At 45.6% G+C, this 15,306-nt stretch overlaps 1 protein-coding gene across 8 annotated transcripts in view; it reads right to left on the bottom strand.

The window, feature by feature from the left end:
• Positions 1-445: 445 nt before the first annotated feature.
• Positions 446-15,306, bottom strand: part of tenm2a (teneurin transmembrane protein 2a) — a 224,916-nt gene continuing 210,055 nt past the window's right edge. For all 8 annotated transcript variants that reach the window (XM_085788361.1, XM_085788362.1, XM_085788363.1 and 5 more), the window contains 18 exons: positions 14,512-14,655; positions 13,091-13,340; positions 12,625-12,645; positions 12,259-12,488; positions 10,750-10,904; positions 10,344-10,445; positions 9,850-10,023; positions 8,915-9,552; positions 8,447-8,622; positions 5,969-6,204; positions 5,576-5,872; positions 4,774-5,331; positions 4,361-4,630; positions 3,832-4,242; positions 3,597-3,707; positions 3,037-3,304; positions 2,575-2,705; positions 446-2,437 (listed from right to left, as the gene is read on the bottom strand). In XM_085788361.1, the coding sequence (XP_085644487.1) occupies positions 1,700-2,437; positions 2,575-2,705; positions 3,037-3,304; positions 3,597-3,707; positions 3,832-4,242; positions 4,361-4,630; positions 4,774-5,331; positions 5,576-5,872; positions 5,969-6,204; positions 8,447-8,622; positions 8,915-9,552; positions 9,850-10,023; positions 10,344-10,445; positions 10,750-10,904; positions 12,259-12,488; positions 12,625-12,645; positions 13,091-13,340; positions 14,512-14,655 (4,910 nt within the window). In that variant the 3' untranslated portion in view covers positions 446-1,699. The remainder of the gene's footprint in view (positions 2,438-2,574; positions 2,706-3,036; positions 3,305-3,596; positions 3,708-3,831; positions 4,243-4,360; positions 4,631-4,773; positions 5,332-5,575; positions 5,873-5,968; positions 6,205-8,446; positions 8,623-8,914; positions 9,553-9,849; positions 10,024-10,343; positions 10,446-10,749; positions 10,905-12,258; positions 12,489-12,624; positions 12,646-13,090; positions 13,341-14,511; positions 14,656-15,306) is intronic.

Here is a 15,306-nt window from a genome sequence, read left to right as displayed (position 1 = left end):
GTAAACAATTATGTTTTATTGATAAGGTTTCTCAGAAGAGTCTCGTTTCAGTGAATGTATAAGAATCATCCTTTGATAATACTGATTTGGTACATTATGACATCCAGCACGAGTCTCTTCACAGTGAGAGGGATCCATTACTGCTACTGCTGTTGGGATCTAGGACAGAAACATCTCTGCTTCCAAACAAAAAACAGTCAAAAACAACAAACTGGGGATTGATATTGTAGATATGGAATATTAGAGTGCCACAAAACTCTAGAGTAGTAAGACCAGCTAAAGATTTTGCACATTACAAGCCACTTCCTCTTAGAAATATAAAACTTGATATTCTGAACAATATTCTACTGTGCTGCATAAAGGTAGGTCTATACACTGTACATCGAAATATATTTCGAAAAAACAGATTTCACAGTTTTAAAGACTTTATTTAAAGTATAAACCGTTTTTTTTCTTTTTTTAAAACACTTTATTACATAAATTATTCTTTTTGAGAGTGACTATTATTTGCCCTGACAGCAAACTGAAAATAATACAAAAACAAAATGAACATTTCATACATATTTTACAAAAGAAAATAAACTCATCCATTAATGTTCATTTTGAATAGAACTGGTGACTCATTCATGATTGTCATATAGTACTAAGAATAAATAAATAAAAAAGAATAAAATAAAATAAATACTAACTTAGCATGTTTTCCGGACTCTGTGAGTGGTGTGTTCGATCGTTCTGTACAGAAGTGCCTTGGTGAAAGTCTCACAATTCTACCGCGACTGAAACGTACAAAACTACGGCATCTACAGTATACGCAACATCCTGAAATTTAGTGTAGTCAGACACATATGTAGCAATATGATTCTTCTCCCCATTTCAAAATAAACAATGCTGTGTGATACCACTGTCCACAAATATAGCCATCACTTTTTTTGACTTTGTTTTTTTTAAAAGTTTATTCCTTAGTCCGTTAACAGCTCGGATTTGTTCGAGGATGCCGTTAGCTTGTGTGTTGCTTGGTTGGATGTGCGCTGCCTCGGCAGCAGAGGACTGGTCCGTGGTGGACGATGGGAGGCCTGAGACAGGGAGACGACTCATAATATCGATGATCTTTTAACATTGCCTTGTCTGTCGCTGTTTTATCATGTCCTCTGTTGACGTGCAGTTGTAATGGCTGCTCTCTGGAGTGGCTTTGTCTCCACTTTGGTCCCTTTGCCTTCAGTGTCTATTAGAGACAGACAAGCCGTCACCGCAGATGCCAGCACAGTACAACTCCACCGCGTGTTCAGTAGCTGTCATGGCCGCTCTCAGTGTGACCCAAAAAATATGGGCGAAAATATCACTATCTTTTTTAAAAAGGGGAATCTTCTTATTCATTAAGCAACAGTTCTTAAAGTTCTTCAGTGCTTTTTCAGTTGTTCAAAGTTTTTTTTTTTTTTTTCAAAAAAAAAGAACCGTTTGACTAAACTTTAAATTTTTTGCCTGTGGCAGTAAAATTAACAATAATATGTTTTCTGTTAAGTCATTCTTTTCAAAAGTCCCTGCAGCGTTCCGTGAGTAACCCCATTAGTTGGTTAATTCTCCATGGGTTTTGAGAGGAGTAGGGTTGACGAGGCAGGGTAGGAAAAAGGAGCAGGGTTTTAGAGAAGTGAAAGTGGGAAAGAGGGAAGAGTCCGCCCTTCAAGTAAGTTCAGGTGGGCTGTTACCTCTTGCCCATCTCGTTCTGTCTGAGGAACTGGATGTTGTTGCTGCTGTCGGCCAGTTCAGGGTACTGCTCCACAGGCAGCACGTAGTAGCCGTCGTAGCCCTGTACTCTACCTGTCGTTAGGAGCTGCTGTCTCTCCCCCTCCGTCCAGAGGCGACTGCCTCCCTTCCCGTCTCTGGCCCTCTGTTGCTCCTTGGCCCAGGCCCCGGCCAAGGCCCTCTGCCGGGCCAGCTCCAACAGTCTTACCTTCTCTTCATCCACCACATCCACAGCCAGCCCGTATCGAACGCTCAGCACTAAAGACGGGACGGCGAACTCTACGGTCACTCCTCTTCTCGACCGGCCGCTCACCGTAACATTGATACCGCTCTCCAGTGACTTGCGCCCATTTGTGAGCCCCAGGGTCAACAGGTCGCTGTCAGCAGAGCCAACTTTCACAAAGTAGTGACAGTCCTTCCCGTCCTGCGTGTAGTGGGTGCCTTCAAGGTACTGGGCGCCGTTGAGCACCAGAGCCACTTTGCGGCTGTCGTCGCTGGCCAGAGCCGACACTCCGGCCACCACTCGACCCTCCTTCAACGCCAGCATCACTCCTCGGCCTATTATTGGTGTGCTGGTGCCGAACCAGTGACCTGGCTTGTCCTTTCGTCTGCGACGCTCCTTGTTGAGGAGACGACCCTCCAGGGCCATGAAAGCCTGGTTGTGGCGCTCTGCTGCCTGTTGCACCCCGGTGATCAGCTACAAGGAGAATTTGGATAAAGTATTAAATTAAAAATGTATAACAGGAGCTAAAAATAAACTACTAAATAAACCGCTGTAATAGGGTTACTGTTTCCTGAGGTGCTAGGCATATTTTCTTGCACTGTAAGCCATACCTGTCCGTTCTCGCAGTGCTGGGTAGCCTGCAGCTCGTATGGTGGCTCCACGAAGTAGAGCGAGTGTCGAGGGAACCCTGGGATTATGTTACTGAGCTGGAAGCCAAACATCACCAGCCAGCTCTTCACATCTACAGACAGGAGAGAAATGACTTTGCTGAATGACAAAGTTAAACCAACAGCAAATGAATCATTTGTCATCCTATAAAGGACAGAAGTCTATTTGCTTCTGGGACTCAGCCGGTACTACACGAAGCTACTGCCACTGTGCCATCTGCAGTCTATTGTTCCTCGCACAAAACTATCTTGTCCATCACAATCTGCTTCCCCTGAACACTAGATCTATCAGTGACGTCAAAACATTACCAGCAAAGTGAACAAAAAAAAGTTTTACACAGAAATGGCTATTTCATGTAGTATATTCAACATTTATCACCATGTTAATCCATATTTCTCCTTTACCTGTGACATAGTTCTTGACGTCCAGCATGTCACTGAGGGGGTTGTTGTTCTTGAACATATACAGATTGAACGGAGAGGGATCCTTCCCTATCTTGGGCCATATGCTGTAGTCAGGCGAAGTCCAGCGTCCGGCCAATACATCGTAGTCCCGCTGGGTGAAGTGGACCAGCTTCGTCAACGGGTCGTAGAGGCCGCCATGGAAACCCACCACCAGCTGGAACTCTGGGTTCGAGTCCAGGTACACTTCTCCGTAGGCTGTGTACTGCACCTGGGCGACACAAGCACACGCAGTTTGCTTTAAATGATTCTTGGAGCTTCGTCTTATGAAAAGGCTCCGGACACGAGGTGTGTTACAGAACGGCGTCCCGGGAGCTTATCAGGATTTAGCCTTGTACAAGGACACTTTGCGCGGCAGATGCCAGATGCCTTCTCCATATGCAGATTTCTTGTTGTTTTTGCCAATTTTACAGGTTTATTGCTCAATAAAGAAGCAACAACAGCATTTTTTGTGGATGTATTTTGTTGCGAATAAAGAGATTAATGGCTGCTTTGTGTAATACCTGTTTGATCATCTGTCCGTTGCTGCTGAAGACAGCCAGTGGTGTGCCGGTGTTGTCAGAGGCTATGTAGTATTCCTCCCCGCTGCTCACCTCCATCGCGAACAAATGTCCCTGGTCATGAGAGAATCAGAAACTCAGCACTTTAACATAGTGTTTCACTACAAGGTCTTTGCTGATATGTTGAAACACAAGGACAGGATATGGGTGGGTATGGCACATCTGTGCAGCTGCCTACCTGTAGGTCATAATACAGCGATGAGATGTCTGAGCTGGAGTGGTTAAAGATGTGTGTGACCCTGGTGGGGTGGTTGAGGTCGGCGTAGAAGAACTGAAGGTGCTGCCCCAGGCTGTTCCTCGTGGACACCCTGCGGCCCAGACCGTCGTAATGATACACCACGCTCCAGGCGCCGGGACCTCGGTTGTAGGCCCGCAGTAGCTGCCCTTTGGAGTTATAGTCAAAGATGTCTGACCCGCGCTGGCTGAGGAAACCGTCTTCATCCAGGCGGTACTGGACATCTCCCAGGCGCGTGATGCGGTCTCTGAGATCATAGCGGAGCGGCAAGATCCGGGCGCTGTTCCCGGGATTCAGCAGATGGAGGTTACCGTTCAGGTCGTAGCTATAGCGCCAGGTAGACCAGTCGTTCACCTGGATAAAAAAAACAGCCAGACTTAGAAATGAGATATAAAGCCACGACAACAACAGGACCACAGTCAGTGACCGACTGCAGTTTGTGGATCAGATTCTAAAGACACACGACATTCACCTTGACGCCGCTGAGCTGTCCGTCTCCATCATAATCATAGCGGTACTGAGTGGTGTTGGCGTAGGGCCCGATTTTCAGCTCTCTCTTCACCACCCGTCCCATGCTGTCATACTGCACCGTCATCCAGTACATAAGTGAACGGAAAATCTCATACTGGACCTCCTTGATGCGACCGTGGGTGTCGAAATGCTTACTCAGTGTCATAACGGCCGTGGTGATGATCTGATTAATGTCGTAGTAAATGACCCCGAACTTTCCAAAGTGCTCCACCTATAGAGGGGGAGGGAAAGGTTTAGAGAAAAGGTGAGTGCTGTGACAGCCAAAGGACGGACATTCACACACACATTTGTTTTCTAAATTAAGGAACTTTCCATAATTGAAAAAGAAAATGTAGATACGGCAAATTTCTGCACCTTTCCGGAGATCTCGTCGTATCTGTAGAGGTCGACAGGAAGTGGCGTCTCGCTGATGACCGGCTTCATGCTGGCGATACGGAAGCTGTTGTCGTGGTAGGTGTAATCGAACCTCGCGTTGACCATCCCCTCCTCGCTGAAGCGGTAGATCTGCTTGTCGATGAGCGGGCCCATTTTGCGGTAGCGAATGGTGCAGGAGAAGCCCCCGCTCTGCAGATTGACCATCTTCAGCACACCAGCTGTTTCGTCGTAACCGAAAGTGACGGCGGTGCTGTCGTACACGATCTCCGACAGCTTGGCCAGCTTGCCGTACTTGTAGAGAACACGGCGGCCCGTGCCGAGGTAATGGGTGGCCTGCGGTCTGCCGTCCTCGCAGAAGTCGTGGATTATGGAGGCGTTGCTCTCCGGGGGGTTGTAGGTGTTACGGATGTAGCCGACTGACACGTGTGTGAACATGGTGTGGCGGGCCACGCTGGGCATGGTGACAGCTGTGACCCGACCTGAGGCGTCAAACTCAAAGACGTACTGTCTTTGGCTCTGCAGGAGCAGCACCATGGACTGGAAAGAGAGGGGGATGCAAAATACGGATTAATATAATAGCATTATCAATGGGTGACTTGCCTCCTGTGAAATAGCACCAGGAGTCATTTTCTCTCAGACGACAAATCTGAATCTCCATAACCATGAAAATGATGTATTATTTCACTCAACCCTGCAATCCAAATGACTATTCTTTCCTGCTATTGCCTTGCTTGGTAGGTTTTTACTCTGGGATGACAATGTCAAAGATAAATGTACTTACTTTGTCAAGGTAGCTGTAGCTCCACACCTTCCCATCCACAAAAGAACGAGACAGGATCCGTCCCTGGGGGTCGAACTCGGTCCTCTCGCTCATGCTCCCTCTCTGCAGCCCGACGAGCTGTCCCGTGGTTGAATAGGACACATTGACCACGGCCAGACTGCTGCTGGGCAACCACATCGCCGGGCGGCCCTGAGCGTCGTACATGATGCGCAGAGTGAATTTGCGGTGATCATCGTAAATCTTCTCTGTGCGTGTGTTGCGGTCAAAGTCAATGGAGAGGAGGTTACGTCCGTGAGCCTAGAGAGAAAAAAAAAAAGATATCTCAGTTACTTTTTAATGCCAAAGTTAATGTGGTTAATATTTAGATTTAAAACAAAGCTCATCACAACTCACTCTCAGTTTCCTGCCAAAAACCGTGACCTTGCCCTTGGTCTGCTCCTTGCGCAGGCGCCACTCAATGGAGTTGAGGCCGTTGTCCGTGGGCAGGGTGATGTTCCTCCGGCCGATCGTGGGGCTCACAGAACCTGCCAGGATGTGGGGCTCCGTGTGGAAGCTGATGCCCATCCCGTTGGCGTACATCACTCTCAGGGTCCCGTTGTTGCACAGCTGGTAGCTGTTCCTCACTTGGTCTGCAGGCAGAGACAAGTAAGCACACTGTGAAATAGGCAGGACATGAAGCCACAGAGGCAGACTGTCTCGGTTAACAAAAAAAACATCAGTACCACAAAGAGAGATTATTCATTATGGACAAGTCCTGACTGAGTTGTCTGTACTGAAATCCATGAAGCACAAATGATGACAAACTGTGAAATGTAAGGACACTTCAGAATGAAATGCTTCCTTGCTCACACTGTATTTAAAATATTAATTTCTTATCGTCTTTCTCACTGACATCACATTTTTTGTGACCTAATTCTGATTCAGTCAAAGTTTCTTAATGTTGCACAATTTGTCCTCCATAGGGTTTGTTCAACCGCACAGCATTTTTTATTGAGGTCAGGAAAAAATTACATAAGCCTTTGACTTTTTGGCTTCGGTCTTCTAATTCTGCGACACGAAACAACCTGCAGCTAAAGACAGCGCTGGAGCAAGGGCAGTGTCAACAGGCCCACATTTTATTACTCTAGCCTTTTATAAAGCAGACTGACTGAACAGCCACCTCTGTCAACATGCCCACAAGCATCTGATGGAAAACCAGTGCTGTGGGGAAGTGGTTAATGATACAAGGACATTAAATTGAATGTGCACATGTGTGGAGGTGCTGTACACCTTTTTAACCATTCACAGAAGTTTACTAGAAAATGGGAATGGGAATTCAAGTCATAAACCTAGAGGCTTGTGACAGTAAGAACCAGATCATGTCCATAAAATATTTATGAACCTGATTCCTGTTCCTACAAATTTCAGAAAGAATCTCTCTGAATAAAAAATAGGCTAAAACTGATCTCTCTACAATCTCCCTATTGCTACAGTTTAATGACTCACTCTCAAACATTCACAATGAAAACAGATAATCCCATGTCTAAGGCTACGGCTACATTTTCCCCTCTGATGTCTGAAAAAAAGGCGTCTTGATCACACCGAATGATTGTAACTGAGATAAAGTTGTTTTCAGCTCAGTGACATCTGGCAGATGCAGAGGGGGTGAGATTTTTTTATTTCATGTACAAAAGGTGAGGGGATCAGATGGCGTCTCCCTTTGAAGCCCTGTCATCAATGACAGTAATCCATAAGGCCAATTTGTAATAAAGCTCCAGGCACGTTTTAACAATGCCTCAAACAGACAAGTGAAGCTTTTTCCATTGACTTGGCAGCAACAGCCTTTAGATAAATCTTCTCTGCTCTCTCTGTGTGAACAAGCCCATAATAAAACAGAAACGAGAGAGAGCAAAAGACAGAGAGAGAACGAGAGAGAGAGAGAGAGAGAGAGATGAGAGCTTGAGGGCCAAGGAGAATGCACTGTGCAGGAGTTAATGAAGAGAGCGAGAAAGAGCGGAGGGAGAAGGAGATGGTTAAGTGAGTATGTCAGCATGGAGTCGTGCTGAAGCCCACACAGTACGGAGAAACCTTAAACGACTTACAGCCTCCCCTCCTGCAACCCAGGTGGATCATTGAATACATCTACTACATATTCTTTTTCAGGCCTTCAGACGTATGTAACACACAGTTGGCAACTTGTGTCCCTACCACTTGTGCTGGTCAAGAGAAAGGAGACAATTACACTCCTCTCTCTTCTTCATCCTGTCTAGGCAGACCAAATAAGCTCAGGGATCATGGGAACTGGTTGAGAGCTGTATTTGTATGTGTGTGTGTGTGTGTGTCTGTGTGAGGAGAAAGCTTGAGGGATGAGGAGGATTCACTCTACACGAGTTAATGAATTTTGCTGTGATGATATTCGAAAGCAGGATGATCCCAGCTGGGATTAACAACTATATATTGGTAATTTTATTCCATGAGAGGGAGTGAGAGAGGGGTATGGGATGGAAAATAATCTCCTGGAGCATGCACATAACTGAGTGAAAATTACAAGACTTTCAATTAGAGTCGGCAGGCCGGGGCATATTCAGCATCACAGAGGGCGGCTGTGCTTTTGAATTCTAAGATTAAGTGGTGTATCTCATCAAGGCTTGGATGCCACGGAAAAAGAGCCATTTTAACTTATATTCAGGATTACATTAACTGTTATTTCCTCCAAATGTAATTAATGAACATCACTCATATACCATCTTCATTTCTATTTCCCTCTGTTTATGATCTGAGCTCAGCATCCGTCCACCTTAGTGCCACACCTTCACTGCAGTTTCACTCGTATTTAAAAATTCATGACTGGTTCATTTTCCACTGCACGTCCTGAGCGTGCTGAGCCTCTACCTTGCACCACGGTGTACGAGGCCTCCACTGACGACAGGTTGGTGATGACTGTTACGTCGTCATCTCTGCTGGAGCTCTCGATGTCGATGTTGATGGAGCGCTCGATCTCGCGGTGGAGACTCGTCACCATGCCTGTGGGGTATGTCACGTTGGTCAGGCGACCCTCGCTGTCGTACCTGGGGAGGTGGGAGATTGCAGAGAAGGGAAGGGCATGTTCATACTTGTGTCGTATATATGTTGAGACATCACTGCTATGGAGGGACACAGTATGGGTCATCTTATAGGAACTGGCTGTAATTATAAAAGCTAACACTGGGGGGCAGGAGCACACCGTGCTTGGTGGTCTAATAACTGAGGATGAGATAAAGCATGAAGTCGGCAAAACTAAAATTTGTATTTCAGACAGATGGAAAAGTGGTGGAAACATACAAATGTTCAGACACCTATTTTTCTCTTACTGGTACTTACTGGTAAAATGTGGTCCATCCAGTCTCATCGGCTTTGGTGGCAAGGAGGCCCGTGTTGCTACTGTAGCCCATCAGAGCCACCTCCTGGCCCAGGGCCGACACACTACGCAGCCCCCCTGTGGGGTCCAGTCCCAGAGTCACCACTTGATTCTCGGGCAGCAGCACCAGTCTGAGCAGGCCGGCCCCTCCTCCCTGGCCCACATTGTCCCTCCTCACTTTCACTGTATTGTTGCAGTTGTCCACCAGCATGGACAGCTCGCCATCAGAACCATAGGTGAAATTGTAAAGTGGCTCCCCAGTCACCAGGCTAATTGTCTGGATGTGTAGCCCCTCCCCGTTGAAGACATAAAGCTCCTGTTCCCTTGGTGACGCAACCTCATACTGCGCAGACCCTCCGTAGCCCACGCTCGACACGGCAGGTCCCGGCCGGTTGGCTCGCACCGCTCTGATCCGTATGTTGTTGAGGTCTGCGATGAAGAGCGTCCCATCAGGGGACACAGCCAAGGAGGTGGGGGAGTTCAAGCCGGCGTCGGGGGCGTAGCCATCGTCGCCATAGAAGCAGTTGCAGTTGACGTCATTTTTGCAGTCGCAGTCAGAAGCGGCACCAGCCAGGAGAGATATTTCTCCATTAGTGCTCACCTAAAAATACACAGACAAAAATTAGAGGAGAGCTGGCTACTGATGACAATGGAAAAAGTCACAACTCTATAAAGGAAAAATGTATTACCATTAATTTTGATTTATCAAAAAAAAAAAAAAAAAAAGGATTACAAAACCGTAACAGTGTGTGGGGATCTGAAAGAAAAAGAAAACACCCACACAGCCCCACCAGCTGTGCAGTCTGTTTTGGTTGCTGGGAAAACATCTTCAGTCAAACAATTTCATCCTAAAACCAGACGGCCACAGAACTGTGAACATTACTTTTTCAAGCCGTACCTGTCTAACACGGTTGATCTTCTTCTCATCCGTCTCAGCGATGTAGAGGATGCCGGTGTGGGACAGGGCGATGGCTGTGGCGCTCTCCAGGGCGGCGTGGATAGCCAGCTTACTGAGGCTGTAGTCGATGCCTGGCACTTGGCAATGCATGGGCCGACCTGCTATGATGCTCACCTGTAAGTCACAATGGAGAAATGTCAAATGGGTGGTCAAATTACTGTTAATGATGTTGAAGTGTATGCAGATGTTAGCAGCAGTTTGCCAGTGAGAGAGTGCAGATGAAACTTTCCATAATGAAGATAAAATTTCAGAAAGTAGAATATTCTTACAGCTAATTAATCAGTAATGTTGTCACTGTAGTTAAACTTCAGAAACTATGTTCAGTTGGAACTTGTTCTTCTAAATTGGCTAGAGAAAGCCTAATTGGGACTAAATCCTGCCAAAGCCCCCATCGTGAATGTCCACCCTAAGGAGTTTGTGATAGTGGTGCAGACCTGGTGGTTTTCAGTGATGCGTAGGATGACATTGTTTTCCAGCACATAGAGAGAGTTGTCCATGGGGTTCACTGCTAAGTCCGTGGGCCACTCGAGACGCACCTGGTGGGCAGAGACAGAAGTCACACATGAGACAATGTCTATCCTGAGGGAGGTGCTGTTGAAAGTACGCCAAGGTTCAGATAAGTCTCTTCTTCAGTTTTTTAAGTGACCGGCCGCAGTCCTCATTCTCTTTTGATTCATTCATTTATCGATGGACTCTTCAACCCCCCTCCCCCCTAAATCAGTCTCTCCCTGACCTCCTGGCTGGCTCATCTCCACGCAATCGTCATAGCTCAGCACTCATAGGGCTGTTAGATCATCATCACCTCTCGGTGCTTCTGCACTTCCTCCCTAACCGTCATACCTGGCTGACGTCCATGCTGGTGTCACAGCTCAGTGGACGTATAGCCGTCAGATCGTTGGCCCCCAGCAGAGTGGAGATGATGCCGTTCTGGTCCACTTTACGGATCATGGTGGCATCCACGAAGTACATCAGTCCATTTTTATCCACAGCGATACCTGTCAAAGTGGAGATGAACACCGTGAGTGACGACTCATAACTCAAACACCGCAGGCAACCCATAGACATTTTAAGTCAATTAAACTTCACTCTCTACACCGGCTGAGAACAGATAGCGTCCCTGACAGCTCAACTGCTCAATGTGTCATTGCACGAGAGGGAGCAAAGTAATGGAACGAGCACTGAAGTGTTGGAGAAGTGTTAGTTTTGGGGTGAGTCATCGGGATGCGGAGCTCGGCTCATGCTCCTCCCACAGGGCAACTGCAGATGCTTTGGAAACACAGGTGATCTGTTGCACTCCAGTTCCTTCCTTCATTCCCTCGCACTGCTCTCTTTTTTCTTGTCAGTCCCACCTTTCTACTTTTCATTTGTTTTTTAAGTTTTTTTCCACCTTTGACTTTTCTGTTGTTTACCAGTGGTGCAGTGTCAACCTTGTTGGCCCTAACAGGCAGCAGGCATTCAGACAGGTGTGTTTGTTCAAGGCAACTGTGGCCCAAAATAACTTCTAGACACACTGAGATACACAACAACAGATGGTGGATACAGCAAAGAGCACCCAGTAAATGAGAGATGGGGGGATAGAGAGAGGGAGAGCGGCATGCTGATGTGCACTGGCTGACTTTGTCTGTGACAGGTAAGAAGGAATCAGTGGCTCATTGTCTTCACCCATCTCTCCTCCATCCATCTTCTCACGCCACACACACACACACACACACACACACACACACACACACACATTTACTGTATATACACTAACATCTGCAGTACACACACTTGTGTCGCTGACAGGAAATGTGACAGTGTGACATCCTTGACAGTTTGGTGTCACAATGTTCTACGATCCAATGATCCACAAAAATAATTCCATTAATAAGTTTAACATTAACCCGGTTTATAGCCTCCTTCTGTCTCCGTCCTGCTTTAGTTGAGTCATAAGATTTGGTGCAGCATGAAATTAAATCAAAAAAAGACTTTCTGATCAATTTAAATTAAAGGGGCATTCAGCTTATACATCTTCTGTGTTGAACTATAGATCTTGAGCTAAGAACCTTTGCCTGAAAAACAGCTTTCAAAAAGAGACCAGGGCCGTTTTGATTCATCATTTGAACATGAAAAGAATGAAATAGAATAATACATAGGTTATTGGACTTTCTGTCATTATTGCATTTTATTTCTTATAACCCAAGGCCACATTTTTAAATGTCTTGTTTTATAATGATAAAAAAATAATAAACCTTCACATTTTGGAATAGAAAAGCAAAGAACATGTCTGTTTGATAACTCACTAAAATATTTTTTCAAAATGAGTTTTCAAAAGCAATTTAATTTCTCCATCCTTTTCCCCTGGCTTACCTTTGGGGCTCATAAGTGTAGCTTCAGTGGCCTTGCCGCCATCTCCGCAGCGTTCGTCGAAGGGCAGGCATTGCTCCCCTGTCCCAGCAACTACCTCTGCGTTGTCTGACAGCAGCCGGCCTCCAGTTAATGACCGAACACGATAAATTCGTCTGGAGTTGGTGTCTGAGATAAACAATGCCCCAGACACTGGATCCACAGCCAGGAAGTATTTATGGGTGGGGTTATTACTAAGGCAGAAAAGAAAGACGATCATTAATACGCCTGTCAGAAGCTTGTTTTAATATTTTCAGGGAAGATGTACTTTTGCTATTGTTGCTGGAATTTGTACTCGAAACTTTTAATTTATCGTTTTAAGGATCTTACCTGTGTCTGAAATCTTTGTTCCTTCAAGGGAGAGAGTGAGATAAAAGCACAACAAAACAAATGTTAATTTACACAGTCTGTAGAGAGCAGCCTGCAGAGAGCAACACAAAGCTGGCTGTGGTGTGAACAGCAAAATTTAAACATGGGTAAAAACACCCTGGAGAAATGGCGTCTAGTGCGGTGTATAATTCTGCTTCAACCTCGTCATCCCCTGTGTCTCACCTTATTCTCTCCGTTTCAAGGGAGGACGCAATCCTACATGTTATATATACTGAAAACATCTAGTCTTCTCCTCCTCCTCCTCCTCCTGCTGCCATCTCACTTTAATCCACCCCACCCTTCCCTTCCTCTCTCAGGATTTTTCTTGCTACATCAAAAAAACCTTTTAAATCCCAATTTGCTCTCCAAATGTTTCTTTCTTTTCTTTTTCTGTGTTTTCCTTTCCATAACTGACTCTGTATTTTACCTTAATTCCAGGATGCCGGTTGTGTTCATAGATGGGTACACCCTGCGTACAAAATTGAGATCCCCGACATAGAGGCTGCCATCGATGCCCATCGCCAGGGCCACGGGCGCCAGCAGCTTGTTGCCGTCTGCAAGGCCGTTACAGCTGGGGCAGGAGATGCTGCGTCTGCGGCCGTTTCCCATGACGCTTGTGATAACAGGGGGCTGCTCTGTCACAAAGATGTTTTCCCCGCTGCCCTTGTGAAGGATGCCTGAACAGGAGAGAGGATGGTGGCAGATTAGAGACAATTATGTCAGGAAGCTCAGAGGATTTTGATGAGAGTTAGTCTGATTTGGAAATTAGAGGCTGGTATTTTCACTCAGAGCCTGACTATATTTTTAACCATATTAAAAGGGATTCACTACTTTGACACAGTCGAGTCTGAAATATTTCTATTTCTATTTTGTCTAATTATGAACAAGTGACATTCCCATCATCCTCTGTACTTTTAGTGCACGAGAAAATGTTAGCATACCAACTTGCTGAACTAAAATAGTGAACATGAAAAACATTTTTAATTGACCTACTCAACATCAGCATATTGACACTGTTACTGAAGTTAATGAGAGAATCATGTTAGTAGACTCTCAACACATTGAGTGTTTACCAGTGCCTATATTTGATCATTACTGACTTGTGTGTCCATCAGTGATATTCAAAGCAGCTAATATTTTATTTTATTTCATGAGTGTATTATTTTACATTTCTGTCCTGTCTTTAGGGAACAATGATGTAGCATTGTATGGTTCTCAGAAGAAGTGAGAAGGAGAGAGGGAGGTATGGCTGCATTCTCCAACTTCTAAAAATACCTCTATACACCACTAGATCTTTGGTTCTGTCCTTTCCATTAGTCACATTGATTGTCACAGCAGGTAAACATCAGTGTACCAGCTCATTTCTACTTCTGTGCTTTTTAGCATTACTGCACACAGTGTAGATAATAGCAGATGATGAAACACTCGCCCACCGCTATAGAGACCCTTTAAGAAAAGGTGCTGCTGCCCCCCGTCCCTGCTCTCGCCAACCCGCTGCCTCTTTTCTAGAGGCTTTCTGCTGATTGGTCGATGTCTGTATGCACACTCAGTGGGGCTGGCAAAAACTGGATGAGGGAGTCAAACTAGGTGAGAGAACACAAGCTCTTCCTGTCAAAATCCCCACTGACAGTTAAAAAGAGGTGTCTGGCAAACCAAGGTGAACTACAGGAAGCGCAGTGTGTTCTTCTACACCCTCCCCTAGACAATAGCAACTTTAGTGAGATATACAGTACTGTAAACCTGCTACACATGGGAACTAGCTAAATATAAGGTAGAAGGAAGAATAACGCGAGAACAGTGTTTCCTTCCTTTTCTGCCAGTATCGACGTTTCTGTATACAGTACGTACCACTGCGTGTGTTGAGTATATGATGCTTGTTGAGTGACCATCCACCCAGGTTGGTGGGATCAAGTTCATAGCCTTGCAGGATGGCCGTCCTCTTCTCCCAGAGGATGAGACTGGCGCAGGACTCGTACTCATAGCCCACTGACACTGTACACAGACAATGGTAGGGGAGGGATAGAGACAAAAAGATATAGAATTCAAAAACAAGTGATGAAAAGAGACCATGAAACACAAAAACATGAAAGACACAACACAGGAAAAGAGGCCATGAAAAACTTCATCAGAGCATAACCTCCCAAGTTCATTTAAATTGTGAAACGTGTGATACACAGAGAAACTAGTTAGCACCTGTACAAAACCTTGCACTCACACCTAACTAACACTCTCACATGCTGCTAAATCAATTAAAAACCTTGTTAATTGGACAGATTGCCTGATGGGCCTTTAAATCTACAGGCCACGCCGGTTGCTACGGTGAAAGCTCTGCTGGCGGAAACATTATGTCTCAGTCATGCACATGTGCTGAAAGCGATGGCGGTGGTACTGGTACAAACAGGGATACTGAGTTGCCTTGAGGAGGTGACCGCATGCCAAGAGTATTTTTTATGGATGCATGTATTTGTAAATACAGTTTTCATGTGCTGTATACATCTGTATGCCATATGTATTTGTAGGCTGTTGTGTTCCCACTTGTCAAAGGTGTGTTCACACATCAACCTCTACTGTATTTGAGTCTCAAGTCAGAGTGCTATTGCCAGCACTTTTTCAGCTCCAGTGCAAACAATAATGTAGTACTAG

This window comes from Trachurus japonicus, chromosome 10 (genome assembly GCF_045865225.1).
Source record: "Trachurus japonicus isolate A0001 chromosome 10, Traja_1.0".
NCBI lineage: Eukaryota > Metazoa > Chordata > Actinopteri > Carangiformes > Carangidae > Trachurus > Trachurus japonicus.
The sequence above is the reverse complement of the archived record's forward strand: the minus strand, read 5'-3'. Positions and strand labels throughout refer to the sequence as shown.